Here is a 27,865-nt window from a genome sequence, read left to right as displayed (position 1 = left end):
TGACAAGGCTGCCCTAGGGCAGGGTGGGGATGGAGAAAGAAGATTCAGGGACGAGTAAGAGGTAAATCAACAGGCCTCAGTGGTAGGACTGGAGATGGTTGGAAGGAAAGTGACAGAGGAGAGTCAACAAGACCTCAAGGTTTCTGGTGTGTGTAAAAGATGGATGTGATTTCTTCACTAAAACTCAGAGCAAGGAATGCAGGATGAGGCCCAGGTTTGAGGGGGAAGAGGAGTGTGAGGTGCCTGTGAGACATCTGAGATGAGATGCCCAAGAGACAGCTGTCTCCCTGGGTGTCTTTTCTGGGGATAGGTATTAATGATGTATCCTCAGCACCTAGAGAGCATGTGCCACACAGCGGGGGCCTAATACATATCTGTGGGATGGAGGGATGGATGGATGGAAGTGCAGGTGGATAGATGGATGGACGGATGGAAGAAAGGATGGATGGAAGGGTGGGTGGGTGGGTGGGTGGATGGATGGATGGATGGATGGACAGACGGATGGAAGAAAGAATGGATGGAAAGGTGGGTGGGTGGGTGGATGGATGGATGGATGGACAGACGGATGGAAGAAAGGATGGATAGAAGGATGGGTGGGTGGGTGGGTGGATGGATGGATGGACGGACGGATGGAAGAAAGGATGGATGGAAGGGTGGGTGTGTGGGTGGATGGATGGATGGACGGATGGATGGAAGAAAGGATGGATGGAAGGGTGGGTGGGCGGGTGGATGGATGGATGGATGCCACTGCACTGCAGCCTGTGTGATAGTGAGAGCTTGTCTAAAAATAAATAAAAATGGAAAAAAGGATGGATGGAAGTGTGGGTGTGTGGGTGGATGGATGGATGGATGGATGGATGGATGGATGGATGGAAGAAAGGATGGATGGACGCGTGGGTGGGTGGGTGGATGGATGGAAGTGTGGGTGGGTGGGTGGGTGGATGGATGGGAGGAAGGGTGGGTGGATAGAAGGGTAGGTGGGTCTGTGGGTGGATGAATAGATGGATAGAAGACGGGAAGGCAGGAGGGAAGGCAGGAAGGCAGGCAAGCAGGGAAGCAGGCAGGAAGGAAGGAAGATTAAAGCCATAGATGTGAATGGTATCAGTTAGGAAGATAATTTATTCTTCAGTCTTGAAGAACAGCCAGAGAACTTCGCTCCATGTTTTGCCTGATTTCATGTAAGCTCATGACCTACATGAAATTAATGAGAGAGAAAGGAAAGAGCACAGGGCCGCACCTTAAGGAACTCCAACATTGTGAAGGTTGTTGCTACTCCTTCTTGCCAAATCACCCTCCAGAGAGCCTGCGTCAATTTTATATTCTTTCCACAATGAATAAGAATAGAGGAGTGATTTTCAACCCTGGCGCTTCAACATCTGCAGCAGGATGCTTCCAAAGTATCCAGAAGGTGGGGTAACATTCTTAAAAAGCAAAAGCAAAACCAACATTAATTTTTATGTAGGAACCTTCCCCTCATCATGTAGCAGAGAGTGTTACTGTTCTTGCAATCAAGGCAGAGTCGTGAGCTTACTTGAAATGAGGTAAAGCATGGAGCAGAGTTCTCGTTCTTCAAGACCGGAACTAAAACAAAGACCATGATCTCCATCCTGGTAATAATAGAGCCAAGCTACGTGTGCACTGTCCCCTTCCCACTCCCAAGACCATTTTAGTCATCTAGACTAAGTCTATAAATCTAGTCATATATTACTGTTAAGAAATGTGGGTTGTTGCCAGGTGTAGTGGCTCATGCCTGTGATCCCAGCAACGTAGGAGGCTGAGGCAGGAGGATCATTTAAGGCTAGAAGTTCAAGACTGACCTGGGCAACATCGTGAAACCCCTCATCTCCAAAAAATAAAAAACAATAATAAATTAGCCAGGCATGGTGGCACAGGCCTGTAGTCCCAGCTACTCATGAGGCTGAGCCAGGAAGATCCCTTGAGGCTAAGATTTCGAGGCTGCGGTGAGCTGATTATGCCACTGCACTGCAGCCTGTGTGATAGTGAGACCTTGTCTAAAAATAAATAAACACGGATTGTAAAGTTAAGCTTTCAGGCCAGTAATTCCAGAAAGGCTGAGGAAGACTGATCTTAGGCAAGCATTCCTCAGACCAGCCATTTTCTTCTCCTGACTTCATGGAGTCGTGAGATTTGAACAACATTAAGCAGGTTTCTGCAGAATCCCTCCCTTGTTAACACGTGCCCTGGGTCAACAAGAAGGGGATAAAGAAAACAGTATTTCCAAACTACTGGTCTCCTTTCTTGATGCCCTTACCCCCACAACTAACCTCTTGGAATAATGTTCCATGGAAAACTTGTTGGGGAAACGGTGGTCTCCTGGCCACATATTCTGTGATTACAACTAGTTGGTTCTAAGAAGTCAAGAAAAAAAGAATGGAGAATAACAGAAAGGTTAGTAAGCAGGGCCCATCTTTTGTCCACTCAGCAGAAGAGAAAGTTGATGGTAAAAGGCATTTTCTCTTCTAGTACAAGCAATATTACGTCAAGCGCCCAAAAGACTGGAAGAAAAGGGTGAGCTAGAGTATGCCCCATATTCTCTACTCTTGTACCTAATTCCTAGCCCAGAGCTAATCCAGAAGGAGGAGCGGGAAGAGGAAGATGAGGAAGGATGGGGAGGAGGAGGGAAGAGGAGGAAGGAGGAGGGCGATGATGATAACGGCGATGATGGTGATTATGGTGACAATGATAGTCATTCGTCGCTGAGGACTTATATTCTAGATACGGTTCTAGCATTTTATATACATTATCTCATTTCATCCTCACAATAACTCCATGGGTTAATAATTTGCCCATTTTCCTCATTTTAGAAATGAGGAAACTGGCTCAAAGCTGGTTTTCTGATTACTCCACCAGGATAAGGTGATTTGAGGCCCTTCACGTTACAGAGGCTGACAGGGAGTCCCCAGTCTATTCACTGCCATCCTGCACACTCCCAGGAGCCGCCTGCGTTTCTAGCTCCTAAGAGAAGGGTAGAAGGCACGGGTTGTTTAGCTCTTCCTGAGGATTTAACACTGTGTTCGGTGTTTCACACGCATTGTGTACTTTTATCCTCCCACCTACCCAATGAGGCAGGTATGATTATCATCTTTATCTTTTTTTTTTTTTTTTCTGAGTAAAAGTCTTGCTCTGTTGCCCAGACTGGAGTGCAGTGGCATGATTTCAGCTCATTGCAACCTCCACCTCCCAGGCTCAAGCAATCCTCCCACCTCAGCCTCCCAGGTAGCTGGGACTACAGGCGTGTGCCACCATGCCACCTAATTTTTGTGTTTTTTATAGAGACGTGGTTTCACCATGTTGCCCAAGCTGGTCTCAAATTCCTGGGCTCAATCAACCCACTCAAATCCCAAAGTGCTAGGATTACTGGCGTGAGCCACTGTGCCCAGCCTTCATTTTAAAAGTAAAGAAACTGAGACACGGGAACGTTAAAAAGTTGCCCAGGGTCACACAGCTGGTACGTTAGGGTTAGGACTCAAACTGAGGTCTTTGTGACCCTAACACCTGTGTCCTCCCTATGACCCCTGCCCCTTCACCCCCACCCCCGTACACATACACACTTCCTCTGAAGATGCAGCAATGTACCAGGCAGGTGCCCAGTCCCTAAAGAATGGATGCTGTCATCGGCTCAGGCAGTGACAGAGCTAAGAGTTGTCTTTCCCTAAGGTAAATCGCATCTGATTCCTACCCTGAGCCATAACCACAGAAAGCCCCGTCTGTATCACAATAATGTTCCAAGCTGGGACTCTGGGTACCCACTGCCAAGGCTTGAATTTCAGCTGTGCACCTACTAGCTGTGTGGGCAGTTACGTGACGTGGCTGTGTCTCCATTTACTTGCTCGTGAAATGGCTATCCAGTCTCCTAGCAGCATATGAGGACTGAGTGACGGCATACATGCATGGCAGTGCTGGTCACAGTCAGCTCGTAATCGGTGGGGGCTGCTGTCATCGTCAGCCTCAAATACTTGTTGACTTAATCTGACCTAAACGTGGGTAGCCACCAGCCAGGTAGGCATGTGGGCCACATAGCCTGGTTTACTTGCACCCAGCTGACATCCTCTGGAGCCTCTGCCCTGTCTCCATTTAGCAGCAAATGGGGTTTCCTTAGCCCTGAGCCCTCAACTGGGTTGAAGCCAAGAGCCCTTTCTAGAGGCCTCCTCCTTAGAATCTGACAGTGGGCCTCGGGTCCTGGCTGCCAAGTGGCCAAGCTGCAACTCAGTCCACGCCCCTCCAACCTCAAACTCCCTGCTCTTGACCACCAGGCTACCTGCCTTTTAGAACATCCTCCTAAGAGATAAAACATGTGTCACAAACTAGGACGGAAATCCTGAAACGAATCCCCCAGGGGAATCCAGGTGGGGTAAACGTCAGGGAAATGACTTGCGGTGTTGTTGTGAGACGTCATGTGCAGCCCACAAGGTGAGGCCTGCTGGGGTCCGGTGTGTTCGGAAGGGTGGAGGATTTGCTGTGTGGTTCAGTGGGAGGATAAGAATGTTGAAGTGGCACCTTGAAAGTCAGCTGAAAACTCCTCCTGCCTGGTTTCTCAGGGTTCCTCTGATAAGGGAAGGAAAGGATTTTTTACATTTTTCTCTGCAAGCTCCGTCGTTTGTGTCTATTTCTGCAAGACTTTGTTACAAATAGAAGACTTTTCTTGCATGCATGACAAATCACTCAACTATCCAAGATACACTGTGTCTTTAAATGAAAAGAAAGCACGTTGCAATAATATGCTTGGTGTGCTTTTATTTTTTTTTAAATGTCAGTATCTGAGCAAAAGAACAACCTTGAGAAAAAGACATCAAACCATTAGGAGTATTATCCCAGCAGGGCAGGATTGCATTGCACCTTGACTTCCATTCAGTTGTTCAACAACTGTTCATTGAGGGCCCCTGTGTGCCAGCCACCGTGCAGAACGTGAAGACGCAGAGGCAAACACTTCCCACATTATGAATTTCTGTAACATTTGGGTTTTTATAACCAACATATATAACTTTTGTAAACAGAAGTATAAGAAAGACTTGTTCCTTCCCCCAAAGAGCAAAATCCCCATTATGATTACAGTTAGTCGTCTAATCTAGAAATAGAAATGTGATCAAATACTGGCCTCCCCTTCAGCATCCTCAACTACCTCTCCCCTTAGTCCTCCTCAGATCCCAACCATGATTTCATCCTTCCCCGTTGATTCCTGGGTCACACGTTGCAGCCAAGCAAAATCCCAGACTCATCCCAACAGAGCCTCCACAAATCCCTGTATTCACCAGGTCCAATGGGCCAAGCCAATGTCAGCCCGGCCATCTCACCTCCTCCGCCATCTTGGTATCCTTGCAATGCACCTCTCCAACGCACCAACCCAACCCTGTACTCTCAAGCCTCCAAACCCTTTGAAAAGAGAATGACAGATCTAGGTGTGAATTCTGATTCTAACACTTACCAGCTCTGTAGCTTAACCTTGGGGAGCTTCTGTCATTTCACCTATAAGTACGAACACACTTCCTTGCCGGGTTGTTTATAATGATTAGAAAAATGTATCAAACTCTTGGCATAGCACTGGCACGCAGCAGGTGTGCTATTATTATAATATTGCTGTTCTCACGCTTCTGTGCTGGAAATCCTCCGAATGGTGCATTGCCCCACACAAGAGCATGTTCTCCTCGCTTCCTTTTTCTCTCTTTGCCCATCTTTTATTCCTTCCCTCCATTATCCCCACTAGGTCTTCCTCCTAGACACAGCACGTACCCTGCCCTGTCTCCCCTTTCCTCTCCTTCCCAGGGAACTTGTGCACAAAATTCTTCTTTCTTTGGCGTTGGCGGCCTTTCTTTTCCTCTTAGTACCTTCCCTTTGCCATCAAAGGGGCACTTCAAGATGGCTGTACCATCCTGAAAAAATCATTCTTCTCTGGAATCCATCGCTTCTTTTGCTCCTTTTCAATTGCTCTTACTCCTGTCTTCACCTGTGATCTTTAAGAAGCGTGTTGCACCCTCGGTCTTCATTGCCAGCTTCTTGGCCTTTCTGCCAAGTAACTGACACGGACCACCTGCAGCACTGACTAGGCCACCACCCTCCCGGGGACTGTGTCTCTGACCTGCCCAACACTCTTCATTCTCTTTTTTGAAACCCTTTTGGCACTCTGCTTCCCTCCTGATCTTTTCCATTCATTCCCAGCAGCCCCCTTCACCGACTCCTGTCCCTAACGAGGGTGTTTTCTCCTGTGCAGTCAGCCCTTGGTCCACCCCATCTCCTTTCTCACGAAGAAACTGCACTTCCAGGCTTCCCCAGACACTCCTGTGTTATCCACACAGACGCCTCTGCAGGAGGGGCTGCTGGGAAAGTGGTGCAGGGAGTCCAGCCGAGGCAGCAGGTGGGGTCCCTGGCCAGGGTCCATGGCCACCAGGAGGAAGGGGGCCTCTTTCTTCATTCATACAAGGACCCTGGATGGGCTGGGCTGGTCCAGCCTTGCCAATTGGCATGTCCAGCTCTCTGCTGACCCTCCCTCCCTGGAGTCCTGCCAGTGCCTCAAATTCAGCATGTGTGAAACAGCCTGGTGGCTCCTTCTCTCTCCCTGCCACACCCCACCCCAACCCCAACCTGTCTCTCTCCCATCTGATGACGAGGCCACCATTCTACCCCTTTAAAAGGCTTTCCCTTTCTTCCTTCTCATCCTCGCTTCTCCCACCCTCGGTTAGAGGATCAGCACTGAATATCTGGGCATCTCTCGGGCCCTTAGAAGAGCTCCCTGCCTGTCACTCAGAGGAGGGGAGCTTATCACAGGCAACATCCAGGATCGTCTGGCGACATTTTTGGTTGTCAAAACTGGGGTGGGGTGAGTAGGGGTGCCCCTGGCATCCAGTGGGTAGAGACCAGGAATGCTACTAACCATCCCACAATGCCTAAGACAGCCCCCACAGCAAAGACTCGACAATATCAGCAGTGCAATACCAGCAATACGGCCCGACATATCGGCAGTGCTGCAGCAAAGAAACCCTGCCAGCTTCAGCCTCTCGAATGCAGCTCAGTTATTTTTCTTAAAAAAAAAAACAAAACACTCTTTATCAGGCCACTTCACTGTTCTGTCGGCCGCTGGAATAGGAGTGACTCAGACCTTGAGTCACACCAATTAGTCTTGGCTCAGCCACTGGCCTGCTGTGTGGCGTTGGGCAGGCCCGCGTCTCAGAACACCACTGCCTCATCTATAAAATGGGGACCCACTGGGCACATTTCAGTCATGTTTAAATCAAGTTTCCTCTCTCAAGGTGACGGTTTCAGGCATGTCACAGCTTGACCTCACCCTTCCATGCCTCCTCCACTGTCTGCTCCTCCCTCTCCCATCATCTACTCCAGCCCAAGTAAGCTCAGCACTTCCCTGGAGGAGCACTGCCTTTTCCTAATCCCACCCCCACCACCCCCACATCCCGGTATGAAGCTGTGGCTTCCCGTGACTATTGTAACAAATGACCACAAGAGAGTGGCTTAAAACAACACATTATTCTCTTAGCGTTCAGGATTAATTTGGTTTCACTGGACCAAATTTCCTTCCTGAGGCTCTAGGGCAGCATCCGTTTCCTGGCCTTCTTCAGCCTCTAGAGCTTCATTCCTTGCATTCCTTGGCTTGTGGCCCCTTCCTCCATCTTCAAAGCCAGCAGTGTGGCATCTTCCAGTCTCTGCTTCCATCACATCACCTTCCCCTCTGTCTGTGGTCAAGCCTCCCTCTGTCTCCTTATAAGAAGCCGTGTAATGACATTGGGTCCACCCAGATAATCCAGGATAACACCCCATCTCGAAATCCTGAACTTAATCATATTTGCCAAGCTCCTTTTGCCCTGTACGGTCACACCCACAGGTTCCAGGGATTCAGACCTGGAATCGTAGGGGGTCATCATTCAGCCCCACACATCCCTGTTCTGAAGCGCCCTCCCCGGCTCACTGAATTCTGCCCACCCAACAGCACTCACACCCAGTGGTTCTTCAACCAAGTGGCCTTACTCGCTCACTCCAGGTGAATGATCTCTCCCTCCTCTGACACCCTCACCCTCCCCTCTCCTTCAGCAGTCACTTACATGCCACCTGGGGTCACTGCATGTTTCCAGCAGGCGTTTACACCTTGTCTGTCAGACTGAACTGTAAGCCCCTGGAGGTCTTGGCTTTAGACCATCCCCCACACTAAGCACCATGCTTCGCACCCAGTAGACAGTAAATAGGTGTTCTGTTGATGGGTTGTTTTCCACCTCCAAAAAGAAAGTTGGATGTGAGCTCAACCAAGGCTTATCAACCACTTTATTTTTATTTTTTTGAAACTGAGACTCACTCTGTCACCTGAGCTGGAATGCAGTGGCACAATCTGGGCTCACTGCAACCTCTTCCTTCCAGGTTCAAGCGATTCTCATGCCTCAGCCTCCCAAGTAGCTGGAATTACAAACCTACGCCACCACACCCAGCTAGTTTTTGTACTTTTAGTCGAGATGGGGTTTTATCATGTTGGCCAGCCAGGCTAGTCTCAAGCTCCTGACCTCAGGTGATCTGCCCATCTCAGCCTCCCAAAGTGCTGGGGTTACAGACATGAGCCTCCATGCCCAGCCTAAGCCACCGTGCCCGGCTGCTTATCAACTACTTTAAAACCACGGGTTGGATGGCAGCTCATGTTTTGATGGGATGGCAACGTTGCCTTCATCCACCTGTCTGGCAAGCTTTGGAGCTGAATTGAATTTATACTTACATTCTTCCTGCTTCTCTTTTTTTAAGGGTTCTCTTTGTATCTGATATATCTTCTGGAACATTATAAAAAACTTATGAGCCAGGCCCAGGAACTTCAGGTAATTCTTTTAATTTCTTTTTTTCCAAAGTTTATTTCGGCCCCTGGTTGGCATTTATATAGCACTGTGCATTTGAAACCTGTTTTTTCTTTATCCGCTAGTCCAGTCCACACCCTCCAATAGGTGAAATGATTTCTCCATTTGCACACGAAGAGGTACAGAAAAGGTTGGCTAAGATCTCCCAGGAGTTACGATAGGGTGCTGCCCTCTCTCTGGCCTCCTGGGCCAACCACACTGTTTGTTTTCCTCTGTCAAAGGCCCAGAAGACTTAATGCCATCAGATTTTTTTTTTTTTTCGAGTCTCACTCTGTTGCCCAGACTGGAGTACAGTGGCGCAATCTCAGCTCACTGCAACCTCTGCCTCCCAGGTTCAAGTGATTCTCCTGCTTCAGCCTTCTGAGTAGCTGGGATTACAGGCGCCTGCCACCATGTGTTGCTAATTTTTGTATTTTTAGTAGAGACAGGGTTTCATTATGTTGGCCAGGCTGGTCTTGAACTCCTGACCTCAAGTGATCCACCCACCTCAGCTTCCCAAAGTGCTGGGATTACAGGCGTGAGCCACTGCACCCAGCCTTAATGCCAGCAGATTTTGAAAACTGTGTTTACTAAATCCAGTGGACAAAGTACAGCTATCTATAGCACAGGCAGCAGCATTACTAAAAGAAATATTCTAGAGGCAAATGAGCTTTATGGGTTATATCATTCTGATAGCTATTGCCATAATAGTATTATATAATAACCACAAAACTTCAGCGGCATTCAGCAATTGCTATTTACTGCTCACGTGTCTGGGGTCAGTGGCAAGGCGGCTCTGCTGATCTTGGATGGGCCCACCCACTTGTCTGGGTGTTAGCTGGCCTTTGGTTGATCTAGACTGGCCTCAGCTGGAGCGACTCAGCTCCATGTGTCTCTCATCCCCCAGCAAGCAAGCCTAGGCTGTTCTCACGGAGACTGCGAGGTACAAAAGAAAGTGGCCCAATCACGTAGTGTTTTTCAACCTTCTGCTTGTGTTATGTCTGCTAAGATCCCATTGGCCAGAGCAAGTCACATGGCTGAGGCAAAATTTGGGCGGGCACTGCAAGTTACGTAACCCTAAACATGGATAGAGTGGGGTGAAGAAGGGACCACCATGCCAATAAGCCACAGAGGCTTGAGTCCAGGGATTGGCAACTTTCTCTGTAAAGGGCCAGATGGTAAATATTTTATGCTTTGCAGACCATATTCATACCTCTTCCACTCTGCTATGGTAAAATGAAAGTAGCCATAGACAATAGGTAAGCAATGGGCCTGATAAGCATGGCACTGTTTCAATCAAACTTTATTTACGGTGGGCACAGTGGCTCATGCCTGTAATCCCAGCACTTTGGGAGGCCGAGGCGGGTGGATCACCTGAGGTCAGGAGTTCGAGACCAGCCTGGCCAACATGGTAAAACCCCGTCTCTACTAAAAATACCAAAATTAGCCAGGTGTGGTGGTGGGCACCTGTAATCTCAGCCACTCAGGAGGCTGAGGCAGGAGAATCCCTTGAACCCGGGAGGCGGAGGCTGCAGGGAACCAAGATCGTGCTCCTGCACTCCAGCCTGGGCGACAGAGCAAGACACCATCTCAGAAAAAAACAAAAACAAAAACAAAACAAAGCAAAAACACCACCTTATTTACAAAAGTATGCAGTGGGCCCGATTTGGCCTGTGGGCTGTAGTTTGTCAACCCCTGGTCTAGTCCCTTCTCATTTTTCAGATAAGGACAATTTCAGTGTCACACAGCTAATGGGTGAAGAATCAAGACAAATGTTCAAGCCTCCTGGCTCCTACAAGACTGCTTTTTTTCCTCACACCCACCTACCACTTACTGAACACCTACTATGTGCTCAGCACTGTGCTAAAAGCTTTCCATCATTATCTCACTTAATCCTTACAACTCTAAAAGGTCAATACTGTTATTAACTTCATTTTCTAAATGAGAAAGCATCTAGAAACAACTAGAGCTGGGATTCTTTCTAGATCCAGAGTCTGAATTCTTAACCACGGCATGCTGTAGTGTTCTGTGATTTTAAGAAACTTCTGGGTAAACCTTTGTCCCCAGAAAGGTAAACAATTGGTAAACAAATGTGGAAAGACTCTTTAGTTAGGCCTGTCCCCCATCAGCATCGGTTTACTTTTCTCGCGTTTCAGATCAAGTTCAACAGTTCTCAGGAAACTCAGCAGTCTTTACTGCAAGAAAAGCTGCGGGAGCATCTGGCAGAGAAGGAGAAGCTGAACGTGGAGAGGCTAGAGCAAGAGGAGAAGCTCAAAGCCAAAATCAGGCAACTGACAGAAGAGAAGGAGGTAAGGTGGTCCCTGCCATTTGCTTTACTACTGGAAACTGATGAAATGGCCTTTTCTATGGGAAATTGAGGGCATGTACTTAGAGAAATCTCAGCTACTCTGTTTGGTGCTATGAAACTAATTAAACAGGGTGAATAATTGGGGAGGATTTAACATGAAGTTTGAATTCTAAAACTCACAGCAAAATCAACTTGAAAAGGCAGCATGATTGAAATTTCAGGAAACAGTGCCTTGTTTGTGTATCTATTGCCTTCGGCTTTTTGAGATCTGAGTCATCGCTGCAGGTTCTGGTTTGTAGCTGACAGACTGTTTCTAAATGTGCGCAAGATCAACTTCAGATGACAAATTTCAGTCTTTTGCTTTCTCTTTATACATACCGGGGGAAACAAATGGCCAAAATTGCTACTGACCTTTCTAGAAACCAAGCTAGTTAGAAGATAGCAGCATCTCTAAAACTCGAACGTGCCCATGAATTGTCCGGGGATCTGGTTAAGATGCAGATTCTGTCTCAGCAGGCCTGAGACGCTACATTTTCAACAAGCTCCCAGATGGTACTGACGCTACCAGTCTGCAGATCCGCATTTTCTTAGGGTGAAGTCTTGGAGGAAGGTTTTCCCAAAGTTTCCTGATAAGAACCATCCAGATGCTTTGCTAAAAATACAGATCTTGGTCTCCACCCCAGACCCATTAAATCAGAACATCTGGAGAGGGCCAGGAAACTGTATTATTTAACGAGCTGATTCTCATCACTGTCCTAGAGTTGGCCCTTTTTTTTCTTAAGATGGGGTCTTGCTCTGTTGCCCAGGCTGGAGTGCAATAGTGTGATCATGGCTCACTGCAGCCTCGAACTCCCAGGCTGCAGTGGTCCTCCCACCTCAGTCTCCCAAGTAGCTGGGACCACAGGCATATGGCACTACACCCAGCTAATTATTACTTTTTTTTTGTAGAGATGGGATCTTGCTATGTTGCCCAGGCTGGTCTTGAACTCCTGGGCTCAAGTGACCCTCCCACCTCAGCCTCTCAAGTAGCTGGGACCACAGGCACACACCACCACACCCAGCTAATATTTTTATTTTTTGTAGAAATGGGGTCTCTCTCTATGTTGCCCAGGCTGGTCTCAAACTCCTGGCATCAAGTGATCCTCCCACCTCAGCCTCCAAAAGTTCTGGGATTACAGGCACGATCCACCATACCTGAGGGTTGGCCCTTTTTGATATTCAGGGACCTCTCCCATGAATTTCACTGTCTTTATGACTTTTGTCATTTAGGAGATTAAAAATTACTAATGCCTTGCACCTCTCCCCGTCGACTCCCCACATTCTGATCTAAGTGGGGTGAGGGTGTGGCCCCTGCTGTGGGATTTCTAAGCACTCCCAGGTGGTCGCAAAGTGCAGCCACGGTTGCGAGCCACTATTGTGGGTGGGTGTGGAGCAGCGTGTACATGCTGCCCCTCCTCACAGCCCCCTCAAGACAGCGGCCCCCCAGATCCACCGGACCCCAACTCTTCCCAGATATCTCCTCTCTTCCCCAGAAGAGTACTGGACCTGCCGCCTTCTCCATCTTTCCCCAGCTCCTTCTCTACCACACACACCTGCCCTCCAGACCTCTCCTTCTTTTATCTCCATCCTCACATGTGTGTCCAGTTACCCCAAGACATCAGTCTCCTCCTCCCTCTTCTCTTTGCCTCTTTCTCTGCTTTTCTGCATTCGCGAAGTAAAAGATTAAAAAAGAAGAGCCATCTGACCAAATCGTGTGCAATCCGCATAAAGGTCATATTAATGATAGCTATAAATCAAGACGGGCACATTTTGAAGGGCACTTAGATATGGAAAAAGCCAGCACCGTTCCATAGAGAAGAAAATAAAACCAGAAAGTACCTAGAAATCTTCAAAATCTTCACAGAGCTCTCCACCGACTTCCTTTTTTCTTCTCTGATTACCTTCTCCTTTTAACATCGGCGTTCCAGATGCCTTATTTTCTCTCTTTAGTTTTCCCATGTCGGGGTTTGATATTTCAGCCCCACCATGTTAAACACCGCGTTGGGCGCTTGCCTTAGTCTTCCTAGACACCCGTGGCGACACTGGCCTGGCAGAGTGTTTTAAGAGCTGGCGTCAGCCCCTCCTTTAAACCTGCAAACCTCGGTGCACCCCACCCTCCTTGCAGAGGGAGGAAGCAACATCAGGTCCCTGACAGACTGTGACACTCGAAGGTCGCCCTTCCTCTGGCACTCGGATTGATGGAGTTGACCCTGGGGACTCCTTGGAAAGTTACCTCTTAGACTTCAGTGCCAAGTGTCCTGACTAAATGAGCCTTCCTTAGACCTTCTGACTCCCGTCACCTGCCCTTTCCGAAAATACATGTGTCCATGGTCATTAAGTAGCCTCCCTCTCATGAATCTTGACTTGTTTGAGGACTTCGTTTCAAAGGGAAAAAAAAATTCTATGTTGCTTTATCAATCTAGCATTCTTTTCTTATTGCCAGTTGTTGACAACAATCCCTTGGTTTGTGCACACACCAATGCGTTAGATCAGGGATTGGCCAAATTGTCCCATAAAGAGCCAGATAGTAAATATTTTCAGTTTTGCGGGTCGTATGCTCTCTGCTCTTCTGCAACAGCAGCCATAGACAATACACAGCAAGCACAGAGTGTTCCAATAAAACTTTATTTACAAAAACAGACCAGATTTGGTCTGTAAACCATAGTTTGCTAACCTCTGGTTTAGAACACAAGCTTCAGAATCAAATGGGTCAGAGTTAGAATCCCTCCTCTTGTAATTTACTAGTAAACTGGGTGGATTCCTGAATGTAAGCCTGTTTCCTCCTCTGCAAGGTGGGAAGCATGGTTATCACTGTGCCAAGCATTTCGTGTTCATCATCCCATCCACCCCTCACATCAACCCAACACAGGAAGACTATTACTGTCTCCATTGTACAGGCAGGGAAACTGAGGCTCTGATAGCTTCACTTCCCCAGTGCCCTACAGCTGGAAAGGATCAACCTGGGGCTCTACCCTGGGTCTTCTGACTCCAGAGCACATGCTCTGAGCTCCTAGGCTGTGCTGCCCACAGCCTCCCCAGGGGAATGCAGTGAGGAGTGAAGAGGTAGCACATGTAGTGCCTGGCAGCTTCCAAATTCCTGCTGTGGTAACCATGTCTATTAAACAATGATTGTTGACTCAGGCTTTGGCGGAAAGCATTACCCAGGAGAAGAACAGAGTGAAGGAAGCATTAGAGGAAGAGCAGACAAGAGTCCAAGAGCTGGAGAAACGCTTGGCCCGCCAGAAGGAGGTACGCCCGGGGAGATAGAGTCGGCTGAGCCCCACTCGGCTTGAGCGCCGTGTGGAAGTAAGTTCAGAGCGCCGATGATGGGGGTGAGAGCGTGCTGGAGCCTTCCTCGTGGAGTTTGCGTTTGGGTGGGCTCAGCTTCTTCAGGAAGCGTGGGAGACTCAAGGAGGGAACCCCGGAGTTGTAGCCTTGACAACCAGTTGGGAAAAAATTGTAAACAGTGTAAAACACAGTAGAGAGAGAGCGCTTGGGAGACAAGTAGGAATGGTGACATGGGCGTCTTCTGTGTTCCAAAGCACAGAAACGGGAGAATGACAGAGTCATGGGACCTCAGGGCTGCGTGGACCCTCCACCTCCGCCCTCCATCCTAAAAGCCTCCAGCCTTCAGCACCACCACTGAGGAATGTTCTCCACCCCAAGACAGTCTGTCCCAGCCTGGATGCCTCAGGCCGACAGAAAGTTTTCCGTTTAGGTTGAGTTGGGTCAAACTCTTAGGCCCCAGAAGAGTATCAGTCCTCCGCCCTCCCCTGCCCTCGCACAAGACACGTCCACTTCCTCTTCCAACGATGACTCAGATGTGTGAAAATAGAGGCGCCCGCACCCTGCGTCTGCTCCTCCCCAGGCCCAAGCGCCCTTGTTCCTCAGGTCCCTCACAGGACTGGAGCCTGGCCCTGGCCCCCTCCTGTGGCCTGTGCTGCTCTCCAGAAGTCACAGACTGGTAGCTCAGCCACTAAACAGGGCCTGTGGAGGTTATGTTTGGCCACAGAATATTTTACTTTGAATTCATAAAATCTATTTAAAAGTTCAGATTTCCATCCTCTCCCAAAAAGTCAGAACATCTAGCCCTTGTTTCTACTTAGCAAAAATGGACTAGAAGCCTTACCAGGTAGCAGCAGTTTGCCACAGTCCTCACCACTCCCTGTTGCATTAAACACAGCCCACGTCATTTTCGGTATCTGTCTGGGCTTTGTAGGCATTTGAGTTTGTCACCCATCACCCATTTTCTTCCTAAAGGGAGGTGGCCAGAACCACTGTTCTCCAGCCACGGTAGCCTAGGGGAGGACTCTTCCCTCCCTCGTTGAAGGTGTTCTACTTCTGTTAATGCATCCAAACTAGCTTATGGGAAAGCTCTGTCACATCTGTGGATTCATGTTTAGCTTGTGGTCGCCCTCAGATCCCTGATCCTTTTTCACATCTGCTTTCATGAATTCCTCAATCCTGACACAGCACAGAGGAGTGCGGACTTTGCAGCCAGATGAGACACAAGTTCAAATCCGAGCTGGGCTACTTCCTGGCTGCAGCAGACCTATCGCTACCTCCCTTCTCAAAGGGGCGGCTGTGGGCTCAGATCTAGTGTATAATGGAGGGCCTGGCCTGCAGAATTATTGCCGAGTAAATGGCAGCTGTTACTACTGTCTCTGCTGCCACTTGTGCCCCCTCTTCTGTTTGGGCATTTGTTTTTCATCAACACTGACTCCTCGAGTAATATCCTTGCCCACCCACTGCTGCAGGAGAAATAAAAAGACCTCTGTGCCATTTGATCTGACCCAGGACAGGGAGAAGCTTACATGTCGGTTCTCCCTTGGAGTCTCTGGCACAGCTGTGCCCTGCAGCCCTCTCACAGAGCGTCACTGAGGTTTGCCCCCAAGTGATTTCTCCAGGGGTGGGGATGAGGAGGAGGGTCTCCAAAGAGTCACTTGAGTCAAATGCCTCAAGATGTCAACAGCAAAGGCCTGGGGAAGATCTTTGAATTTAGAGACTTTGAGGCCACGGCGCTCAGGAGAAAAATTCAAGCTTCATTGCAGAGGATCTGTGGTTGGGTCACCCCGCGTCTGTTAAAATGTCAGCCTACTTCTGGCAGAACTTCTCTGTGGCTTCCTATCAGGGGAACTTGAAAGAGTAGCCCCAGCCACAGGCTCCATTCAACTGCCAGTGGCTATTTGATTTTCTTTTTTTCTGTCTCCTAGGCTGGAGTGCAGAGGCATGATCTTGGCTCACTGCAACCTCTGCCTCCCGGGTTCAAACGATTCTCATGCCTCACCTTCCTAAGTAGCTGGGACTGCAGGTGCACACACCATGCCTGGCTAATTTTTTGTATTTCTAGTAGAGGCGGAGTTTCACCATGTTGGCCAGGCTGCTCTTGAACTCCTGGCCTCAAGTGATCTGCCTGCCTTGGCCTCCCAAAGTGCTGGGATTACAGGCGTGAGCCACGGCGCCCGGTCTGATTTTCTTTTCATTAGATCTTCCGCCACATTATCAGGGTTTTTAAGGTCAACAGAATCACTATGTGATTCTGGGTCTTGAGGTCATGTTCAAAGTTAATCCCCGTTATCCGCTGTGAACTTGGAAGCATAGCAACTGAGCATGTAGGGCCTGGGTGTGAGCCAGGCAAGGCCTCTCTTCCCAGTAGTACCTGTCCTGGCCGCAGAGGAGCTGCCCAGAGGAAGGCCTGGCGAGTGTAGACGCAGAGTCAGACACAGCAGAGCCAACCCTAAGTCCCTAGGAAGTGCCTCAAAGTCTCTTTCACAATTCACAGGAAAATGTCCTACCCTGAAATCTACTTCAAAGGATCCAAATAAATGTGAAATTCTTTTTTTTTTTTTTTTTTTTTTTGAGACGGAGTCTCGCTCTCTCCCCCAGGCTGGAGTGCAGTGGCGCGATCTCGGCTCACTGCAAGCTCCGCCTCCCGGGTTCACGCCATTCTTCCGCCTCAGCCTCCCGAGTAGCTGGGACTACAGGCGCCCGCCAACACACCCGGCTAATTTTTTTGTATTTTTAGTAGAGACGGGGTTTCATCGTGTTAGCCAGGATGGTCCCGATCTCCTGACCTCATGATCTGCCCGCCTCGGCCTCCCAAAGTGCTAGGATTACAGGCATGAGCCACCGCGCCCGGCGTGAAATTCTTATGATGTCACTTTTCTTCTGCTTTAAGGCTGGTGTTGGGACAGCAGAGTGTTAGAGTTTTGTCAACTACTTTTCACTGCAAAGTATACAATATCTCAGCCATATTCTGGATTAAACACTTTTTACAGGCTCATCTGGGGCCCTAACCACTGGTTATAATGGAAACCATGTTCCAAGTTCTAAATGCCTGACAGTGAACCTGGTGTTTGAAAGACAAGCCATTGGAAAATAGAGGTGGCCCTTCTCATGGTGACTGGAAACAGGCTGGCAGTGTATTTCCTTTGGTGATTTGCATTAAGCTGTTTAGTTGAATAGCTTACCAGCAAGTAACTTCCCAGACAAAACTCCTTGATTAGGGCCACTAAATACTGGCCACACTTTCTTCCCTACATCCTACCAGAACATTGCTTGTCCCTTCTAGAAACTGGTATATCGTGGCTCATTAATCCAACATACTGCCCTTCTCTTGAAACCGGATTCTGTTGAAGAGACTTATTTCAATAATGGAAATTCCATTATTAACGAGACTCTTCTTTTGATCAGAGAGGCTGCCTGGCCTCGTGATAGGAAGCCGCCACCGCTGCTCCCGGGTCCCCTGTCGAGAGTTCTTTATTCAGACTCTGTGCTTTCCTCTGCGCAGGCTTCAGATCCTGGCCTCACCACTGACAAAGGGTGTGGCTCTGAGCCCTCTCTGACTTCCTGCTCCTCGGTTTCCTCATCTGTAAAATGGGCCACTCTCAGCACTTCTCTAACAAAGTTGCTGTGAGACTGAAGGGCTGGCCAGGGGCCCAGGCGTATCTAATAGCCGCCCCAACACTTTGGCTGTTATTGTTACTATTATTATTACTATTATTATTATCATTACTAGCAATTTCCCCCCTAAATGTGCAGGCCACCAAGAGCACTGGTCGTTGATTTTCAGGTTTTGGAGAGCAGCATAGCCCATGAAAAAAGAAAAGCAAAGGAAGCCTTGGAGTCAGAAAAGAGAAAAGTTCAGGATCTGGAGAACCACTTAACCCAACAGAAGGAGGTATGAGCAGCAGCAGGAAAGAATCCTCTGGAAAGAGCTACAAAGCCAGATCCCTGGGAGAGTACTGTGGGAAATCGGGCAGATATCAGAGCCCCGCCTCCCTTTGAAGTGGCCAAGATCTGCCGTTTACTGGCAGTGTGACCTCCGGCAGATGGCCACCTCCCCATCCCTCAGTTTCCTTATCTGTGAAATGGGAATGCTAACAGTCCCTACCTCATCGAATTAGATGCTCTCAGGTGTCAAGTACATAGGACTGCACCCTGCATCCTAGAGGGCCCTCGGGAAGTTTTTTCTGCTCTCTGGTTCAGCTACCTAGGAAAGAGGGATCCTCCCAGGAGAGAACACTGGGTTTCAGCCAGGGTCAGGGGCTTAGCGAGCATCGTCCTCCCAGTAGAGAGGCATGTATGCCACACCTGGCATGGCCAAGGGAGAAGGCACTGCTCCTGGCCTGGCCTCCTGGTGTCATGGACTCCAGAGCAGGCCCTCCCTGGACTGGCTGAGGAGTAAAAGCACAAAGAGTACAAAGAGAGATGGCACAGGTAGGTGCACAGTAAGTGCATGTGGTTGTCATATCAGATAAGCCCCAGGGATCAGTGCCTTCTGGAATGGACGAGAAGGTGGGCATCCCAGGACAGACTGATACCAGGGAGGAAAGGAGGGGTCAGAGCTGGAGACATCCACATCCATCCACCCCAACGCCACCAACCTAGGGACCTGGCCCACAACACACACCTGCCCCGAGCAGCATGAAAGGCAGGCCCTCAGGTCAGCCCGGACGCCTGGGTCACACCCTGGAAGTAAGAGCCAGGGGGCCAGGAGGAGGTCACTCAGGGACCCACATGGCATCTCCATGAGCTGGGCTTCGGGGACAGAGGTGGCACAGACACACACGTGCCGGCCCCCACAGAACTTCCAGAAACAGAGCTGATGGCTCAGTGAATGGTTCAATTCGGTTTCATTCATCCGCCCATAACTATTCATTTATCCACCCACTGACTTCAGTTTCATTCATCCACCCATCGTGGGCCAGGCCCGGTTCTGGGTGCCACGGACACCGCAGTGAGCAAGGCAGACCAGGGCCAGGCTGCCAGAGCTTCCATCCTAGCACAGGGGAGACAGACAGCCTGCAGAAGCAGGGGTGGCTCCAGGGCCACAAAACCAAAGCCGAGAAGCAGGCTAGAGAGTGCCTGGGGGCAGGACCGCTCAGGAAGTGACATTCCAGTGAGAACTGGAAGGGAAAAGGAGCCTGGGGGCAGAGAGGACCACTGGATAAAGTGGCACAGGTGTGAAGGTCAGGACCTGAGCTCGCCAGGAGGTAGATGGGGGAGACTGGGTAAGGAATGAAACCAAAGCTGGCCCAAGATGGGAGGCACCAGGGCGCAGGGGAAGGAAACAGGTGGGGGAGGCAGGGAAAGAACTGCAGAGCTTGATGGGCTAAAGGGTTCATTCTGGGCTCAAATCTCAGCTCTGCCCTAACAGGCTGTGTGACCCTGGGCATGCCCCTTGCCCTCTCCGTGCCCTCACCTGCCATGTGGGTGTGGTGGCAGAACCGCCCTAGAGGTGTCATATGAGGAGTCAGCATATTCATGGCTTGGGATGTACCTGCCCTGGTGAGGTCAGAGTCCAGGTGGGGTGGGCAGTTGAGTGGGCACAGCAGGGAGGGGGCTGCACAGCCTTAAATGAAGCCCTTGGCAGTGGGACAATGCCAAGCCCATGAGGGAAGTGGGGTCAGAGTCCAGGTAGGCAGAGGGAGCACAGACATCCTAAGGGGTGGGACCCAAACTATGGTCACCACTGCCCCCAGAGCCTCCCTTATACATACGAGCCAGGGATGGGGTCCTGAAGCTCAGGCTACAGCCAGGCAGTGTCTTGGGCTCTGTGCCAGCCTGGGTATGAACATATAAACACATCTTGCTGGGCACGATGGCTCACGCCTGTAATCCCAGCACTTTGGGAGGCCAAGGCAGGCAGATCACTTGAGGTTGGGAGTTCAAGACCAGCCTGGCCAACATGGTGAAACCCCATCTCTACTAGAAATACAAAAATTAGCTGGGCCTGGTGGTGCACACCTGTAGTCCCAGCTGCTCGGGAGGCTGAGGCAGGAGAATCACTTGAACCTGGGAGGTGGAGGTTGCAGAGAGCCGAGAGCACGCCACTGTACTCCAGCTTGGGTGTCAGAGTGAGACTGTCTCAAAAAAAATTAAAACTAAAATAAAAAAAAATTTTTTTAAAAAGTCTCCTGCCTCCACGTGGGCAGGGTTTCAATCAGGGCCCAGAGGCTGAGTGGTTAAGGCAAGGGCACTGGCATCTAAGCCTGCAACACTCCTTCCTGGTGGTGTGACCTTGGAACTCTGCTTGTCTTTATACTGCCTCGGTTACAGCCTGCGTTTCCTTTCTTGTGAAACAGGGATAATCAGATAGATGCTCTCTGGGGGTTTGCAGATTGGATGCACTAGTATGTTCTGTGCACAGGGTCATTGTGAGTATTTTCATTTGTAACGCACCAAGCAGTGCGTAGTAAGAGAAGGGAAAGAGCCCTCACCACAGGGCATGCAGAAGAGTGTGGGTGGCCTTGTAGGACAGGCAGGACTTAGCCCTCCAGGGCAAGGATTGGACCGTCTTAAGCGAAGACTCAACAGTGAGAAAAAGCCAGGTCTGCAGTGGGAGATGTGGTCGAGGCGGGGGCCTGGGAGTTGGATGTGCAGAGCTGGGTGGGGTGGGTGGGTGCCACGCACGTGATGTTAAAACCGGGAACATTGTCTTTCCTTGAAGGCCACACACACCTCGAGTCTCATACTGTCCCTTGAATTAGGATGTTCCCATCTCCTATCACTGCATGCCCTGTAAAGATTTTTGTTTTTCTTTTTGCCAATAATACCTGTGCATTAAAGAAAATTTAGAAGATATAGACCTGTGAAAAGAACAAAATAAAAGTTGCTATAATCCCAATTTCCCCTAAAAAACCGTCACTTACATTTCAGTACATACCCCTCTGGTCTTTTGTTGTACATATACACATACATTTAAAATCCTTTTCTTGTGAACTTTATGTTGGTGGGGGGGAGGTGTATAATTGCAAGAGTTTCAATAGACGCAGATAGAGTTTTTCCCTAGCTGTTTACCTCCCAGGGTGTGTACAGGTGAGTCTGGGCCTCCAGTTCCCTCCCCATCACCAGGTCTGTGGCGTTTGTGTTCTCAGCTCCAAACTGACCTAGACAAGAATTTTGAAAACCCATGCCTTTGTAGACTGCAAGTGGCTGCCTGGGTCCTCCTTTGGAGTCATTGGCATGGGTCTGCAGGGACAGAAGGCACCTCCCCAGCACTGTCTCTCCTGCCCCACCTCCCAAAGAGCCAAGTACTTCCAACAAAGGCCAGCATCAGTGCCAGCACATGCCAGTTTATTCAGTAACTCAGTGCCAAACACCAGGACCCAACCACTCACCAGCATGTCACTTCCTGAACACCAGCCCTGAAGTCTTGAATGATGACTCACTCTCTCCTTTACACACATGACTAAGATATGGCTCCCGCGTTCTCACCATGGTGGCCATGCCACGGTTCTCACCTCTGTCCCCAGTGGGTGCTTTGTTCCTTGAGATCTTTCTCCCCAACCCTGACTTGGTGGCTTCCACGGTGACTCGTCCTGGTTTCCCTTTTCGGTGTCATTTCCTTTGAGGGCACAGGCCCTCAAACCACTTTCATTGACTTCCAGATCTCAGACAGCAACATCGCCTACGAGAAACGCAAAGCAAAGGAGGCCATGGAGAAGGAAAAGAAAAAGGTGCAAGACCTGGAGAATCACTTAACCAGGCAGAAAGAGGTATGAGCCGCAGGGAGGGAGAGACAAGAGGGGCCCAGCACAGCGAAGGGCAGTGCTCTAGAGCCAGGTTCTGGGTTCAAATCCTACCTCTCCCCATCCCTGGCTGTGGGACTTCAGGCTAGTACCTTACCATCTCTGTGCCTTAGTTTCCCCACTTATGAAATACACTCAATACACACAGATCAATCTTGAGTTGTTGTGAGACATGACTGCTGCTATACACACAGAACACATGGATAGGCACCCAGCACTCAGCACTCCACATGTATGTGTCAGCTGCCTGTGTTAGCATGGCGAACTCATGGCTGGGAAGTGGAGGGACAGGATCTGAAGCCTGGACTGTCTGACTCCCCAGCGCTAAATCTTCGCCCCTCCCTCTCTACTGCACTTCAGCTTTGTGTTGGCTCAGCTGCCTGGCTTAAGAGAGAAGATGTTGGCTGGGCACGGTGGCTCACACATGTAATCCCAGCATTTTGGGAGGCCAAGGTGGGCAGATCACCTGAGGTCAAGAGTTCGAGACCAGCCTGACCAACATGGTGAAACCCCATCTCTACTAAAAACGCAAAAATTAGCTGGGCGTGGTGGCACCTGCCTGTAATCCCAGCTACTCAGGAGGCTGAGGCAGGAGAATCGCTCGAACCCGGGAGGCGGAGGTTGCAGTGAGCCGAGATTGCGCCATTGCACTCCAGCCTGGGTGACAGAGCAAGACTCCATCTCAAAAAAAAAAAAAAGAGAGGGATGTTAGGGTATGGATACCTGGATTTCTGATTAGGCTGGTATCAGTTTTCCCTGCAGAGTTCGTCATCATAATTGTCATCGCCTTCATAATCAAAATGCATTTACTGTTATCACTGAGAATTGTAAACACAGTAGGAATAGAAGTGGATTTCGCACCTGACCCTGTCTTGGGTACCTCATAAGCAATAGGGCATAATTCACTTCTCCTGGGTCCCAGCAGTACAAAACACACACACAATGACCAATATGTCAAAGTCAAAGCAGTTGATAAACATGCAACCTGGCAATAATGGGTCAAATTTAAATATAGGTGACTATGACTTCACAGGATTTTCAGGACCAGCTAGGACTAAAAATGTCTCTATTCACATCAACCTTGGATCATTTTCTTCAAAGAAAGGTTTGCAAACATTAGCATGCATTCGAATCTCTGGGGAATTTATTTTAAATGCCTGTTTCTTGAACCTCACCCCAAGAAATTCTGACCCCCTGGGTGGAGGACAGACTCAGGAAGCTGCACGTTTCATAAGCAGCCCGAGTGGCGCTGATGCACTTTAAACAATGCTGCTCTAGGGAGAATAGTCAGGAAGGCACATCTGGATTGCACATCAGCCCTGGACACCAGTCTTTAAGAGGGGCCTTGAGTAACTGGCATGTGTCCGGAGAAGGCAGACGAGAGTTGGGTGAAGTGATGCAGGACTTGTCAGCCCATGGCCGTCATGGTCACAGAGGACCCCTGCAGGGAGGCACATGCTGCAGGCTGTGGGAGAGCCCGAGAAAGGCAGTCTCCTCCCAAGCAGCCGTGTCCCCCAAATGATGTATCATGGATCCTCCATGAAATACACTATGGGTAGGCAAAAAGGACAGGTTAAAGTTTTAAAAGTAGGTAAGATGGGACATAAAAGGGATCCAGAATGAGACTAATGAAAAAAAAAAGTATATCATGAAATCAATGAATGAGTCACAATTTTTACTGTAGCAATTACAGTGCAAGGGAAGGCCCAGCTGGTTGTACAATTTACTAGACAAAAATGGACCAACTGCTCGTGGAAATATGACCATTCTTGGTACTAGGCCAGAGAGAATCTCTCCTAAGGGTCATTACTTAGAGGATTCTGCAACAAGCAACCTTCTCAACAATATCCTTAGAACAGTGACACCAGAAGGTAGAGTCTTGGCCGGGAGCAGTGGCTCACACCTGTAATCCCAGCACTTTGGGAGGCCAAGGCGGGTGGATCACCTGAGGTCAGGAGTTCAAGCCCAGCCTGACCAACATGGTGAAACCCCGTCTCTACTGAAAATACAAAAATTAGCCAGGCATGGTGGCACGTGCCTGTAATCCCAGCTACTTGGGAGGCTGAGGCAGGAGAATCACTTGAACCTGGGAGGCAGAGGTTATAATGAGTCAAGATCACGCCATTGCACTCCAGCCTGGGCAATAGAGTGAGACTCCTTCTTGAAAAAAAAAGTGGGGTCTTATGGCATCCCTCAAAGTAGACAGGTGACATTACCCTAGACAAGCAGGAACAGGACCCAGCCCAGGGAGTCACCATTTACCAGGAAAATCCAAGGAAATATGAGTACAGTCAGGCAGAGAGTTGCTTGTTTGCACATTATTTTATCCGTACACTCGGAAGAGCAATCAAAGATTGATTTCATCTATGTAGGCAAAACAGGAAAGGGAGAGAGGAGAGAGGAAAGGAATTTCAAACACATGGGACCAGTGAACTTTGTTCTCCTATCCTTGGACAAGCTGCTGAGTAGCTGCCGGGGAGCAAAGATGCTAGGCTGCATGATCTGCTCGTAAGCAGGGCACCTTCACAGCTCTTCAAAGAAACAATTGCAGTTTGTTGTGGATTATTTGGGACACCTGGGGTGCGTCGCTGAGCTGTACGTGACAAGCTACTCCGTGGGATGCCTACTAGTGTCCCCAGTGAGCACCTCCATAGGCCAGGTCTGCATGAGGTCCTCCGTGGAATATCCCAACAGTAAAAGCGAGGTTAAGACCCTGAAAAAGGATCAGACGGAGTTAAGCGGAGGTACACAGAGGACGCAGCAACTCCCAGGTGAGGCTTGCAGGAATAACACAATGAAAACGGTGTAGGGATTTAATTTATTCAAAAAAAAGTGTTTTCTTTCCTGATTATAAAAAAAAAAACCTGTCGTTCTAGAAAACTTGAAAAAAAAACAAAACAAACAAACAAAAAACAGAAAATCACTCCAAAGAAAATAATAACTAACAGAGTCCACTGAGCACAGTTGCCACTATCGACATTTTGATGTGATTCCTTCCAGACTGCCTTTGTGTTGAGCCTCAGCATCGACATTGATAAATACCGATTTATGACCAAGTTAGTGATTTACACTGTGACACTGTGCACACTGCTTCGGATGCTATTTTTGATATTTACCATACGATGTGTCAACCTTAAATAATGAGATTCTCTAAGTATAGAGTTTATTCGAGCTCAAAGCTTGAGGATGGCAACCCAGAAAACAGACTTCAAAAGAATGAGTCAGTGTTCCAAAGCAGGGAGGTGAAAGTTTCACTTTGATAGGCAGTTAACAGGATCGCAATGTCTTCCACACAAGGTCAGCACATGCAGTTATAGCCCTTTGATTGGTTACAGCTTGCTACATTCCTGGGAAAATTGCTTTACTATTCCAGGATGAGGAGTGATCATCTGAAGGAGTCATCTCTGGCGCGGCCAGGGCTTTCCCACTCATTTACAGAAAAGAACAGAAGTTGCAGGTGCGTGCTACGTGACCCAGGCCACACAGCCACCACATTCCTCTCGAGTCTCAAAATAATTTAAGGTTTCAACCACTTTAAGTTTGAATGATTTTGGCCAGGCACAGTGACTCACGCCTGTAATCCCAGCACTTTGGGAGGTCAAGGTGGGAAGATCACCTGAGGTCAGGAGTTCAACACCAGCCTGGCCAACATGGCAAAACCACATCTCTGCTAAAAATACAAAAATTAGCCGGGCGTGGTGGTGGGTGCCTGTAATCCCGGCTACTCAGGAGGCTGAGGCAGGAGAATCACTTGAACCCGGGTGGTGGAGGTTTCACTGAGCTGAGATCATGCCACTGCACTCCAGCCCGGGCAACAGAGCGAGACTCCATCTCAAAAAAAAAAAAAAAAAATTGAATGATTTCATGTTGCGTAGAATGTCTCAACGTCATCGAACAGTCTTCCATGGCCTGGGTTTGCACTGTGCTGGATGGAACCCGATTTCTTTTCTTCTCCCCTGGGGTGGTTTCTTAGTCTTCACTAGTGCAGCAGATGCTCGGCTGACCCACCCTGTGCATCAGTCTTTACATCCTTAGGAAAAATTCCCTAAAGTGGAATTGCTGAGTCACAGGACGTGCACATTTTCAGGCTCATAATACGCATTCCTGAGTGAGTGTCTAGAAAGGTCACAGCAGTTTGCACCTCCACCAACAGAGTTTAAGAATGCCCAGTACTTTGAATATATTTTAAATTGGATTAAATGATGTTCATAAGATGCCCAGCACAGTGCCACTCAAGAAGCCCACACTTCACATTATTGCAGGAGGGACTCAAAGAGAATAGAATGCTGACTATGAAAGATTGAAAGAATGGGGCCAGGCGCGGTGGCACACACCTGTAATCCCAGAATTTGGGAGGCCGAGGCAGGCAGATTACGAGGTCAAGAGAGCGAGACCAGCCTGGCCAACATGGTGAAACTTCGTCTCTACTAAAAATACAAAAATTAGCTGGGTGTGGTGGCGGGTGCCTATAGTCCCAGCTACTTGGGAGGCTGAAGCAGGTGAATCGCTTAAACCCGGGAGGTTGCAGTGAGCTGAGATAGCACCATTGCACTCCAGCCCAGGTGACAATGCGAGACTCCTAGACTCCGTCTCAAAAAAAAAAAAAAAAAGAATGGGTTCCAGGAGGAGGGATAAGAAATGCCCAGGACAGGGCCGCTGGAGCCCTGGAGGAAAGGGTGGTGTCCTGGAGGCAGGTGTTGCAGTGAAGGAGAGAAGGGATTCGGCACATTCATCTTGGAGAACAGATTAAGAGACAGACATGACAGCCCTCCTCAAATATTTAAAGGGCTGTCTCATAAAAGAGAAATAAAACGCACTCAATGAGCTCCAGGTGACAGAACTGAGCTCAGAGACCAGAAATCACAAGGAGACAGATGTCTGCTGAATATAAAGACGAGTTCTATCATAATTGGAACCTTCCAGAGAAGGCATGGACTCTGTGGTTTAAAAGAATCGACAGAATAATTAGAGAATAAACTTCACCCAGTTCCTGAAGGTGGGGGATAAGGGGGCTGGGTAAATATGTATTCCTGAATGTCTGTTATTTTGCTACTTGTTTTTTTGTCTAGGAATTAGAATTAAAAGAGCAAGAAGAGGACGTTTTAAATAATAAATTAAGTGACGCACTAGCCATGGTTGAAGAGACTCAGAAAACAAAGGCAACTGAAAGTCTAAAAGCAGAGAGCCTCGCCTTGAAATTAAGTGAAACATTAGCTGAACTGGAAACTACAAAGACAAAAATGGTAAGTCAGTGCCTTCCGGGAATGGGAGAATTTTTCTCTCAATGGAAGATTACAGTGCCACGAGAATGTGTGGTTTAAACCGGGGCTTCTCGGCCTCAGCACTGCTGATGTTCTGGGCCAAGTAGCTCTTTCCTGTTAGGGGCTGTCCTGAGCATCTTAGGATATTTAGCACCACCCCTGTTCTCTACCCACCGGATGCCAGGAGCCCTCTCCCCGCAGTTGTGATCACCAAAAATGTCTTCAGACATTGCCAAGTGTCCCTTAATGGCCCCCTAATGAGAAGCGTTGGTTTAGAACGAAACGTACACAGAGCTAGGATGCCCTCTCTGCAGGGTGTTCTGAGATGTTGTAATGCAGGGTCCTCACAGGATCAGAACACCTGGAGAGCCTCAGGATTGAGTGATGAGT

The 27,865-nt window shown here is 48.9% G+C and overlaps 1 protein-coding gene across 14 annotated transcripts in view; it reads left to right on the top strand.

The window, feature by feature from the left end:
- The window catches only part of FHAD1 (forkhead associated phosphopeptide binding domain 1), a 152,963-nt gene that overhangs the window by 85,007 nt on the left and 40,091 nt on the right, over positions 1–27,865 (top strand). For 12 of the 14 annotated variants that reach the window (XM_063631798.1, XM_063631802.1, XM_055261903.2 and 9 more), the window contains 6 exons: positions 8,749–8,819; positions 10,991–11,143; positions 14,323–14,430; positions 18,254–18,361; positions 22,074–22,181; positions 27,284–27,457. In XM_063631798.1, the coding sequence (XP_063487868.1) occupies positions 8,749–8,819; positions 10,991–11,143; positions 14,323–14,430; positions 18,254–18,361; positions 22,074–22,181; positions 27,284–27,457 (722 nt within the window). The remainder of the gene's footprint in view (positions 1–8,748; positions 8,820–10,990; positions 11,144–14,322; positions 14,431–18,253; positions 18,362–22,073; positions 22,182–27,283; positions 27,458–27,865) is intronic. The other 2 variants (XM_063631807.1, XM_063631804.1) reach the window with 1 other exon arrangement.

The sequence above is a fragment of the Symphalangus syndactylus genome, chromosome 22 (assembly GCF_028878055.3).
Source record: "Symphalangus syndactylus isolate Jambi chromosome 22, NHGRI_mSymSyn1-v2.1_pri, whole genome shotgun sequence".
In the NCBI taxonomy this organism is placed as follows: domain Eukaryota; kingdom Metazoa; phylum Chordata; class Mammalia; order Primates; family Hylobatidae; genus Symphalangus; species Symphalangus syndactylus.
The sequence above is the reverse complement of the archived record's forward strand: the minus strand, read 5'-3'. Positions and strand labels throughout refer to the sequence as shown.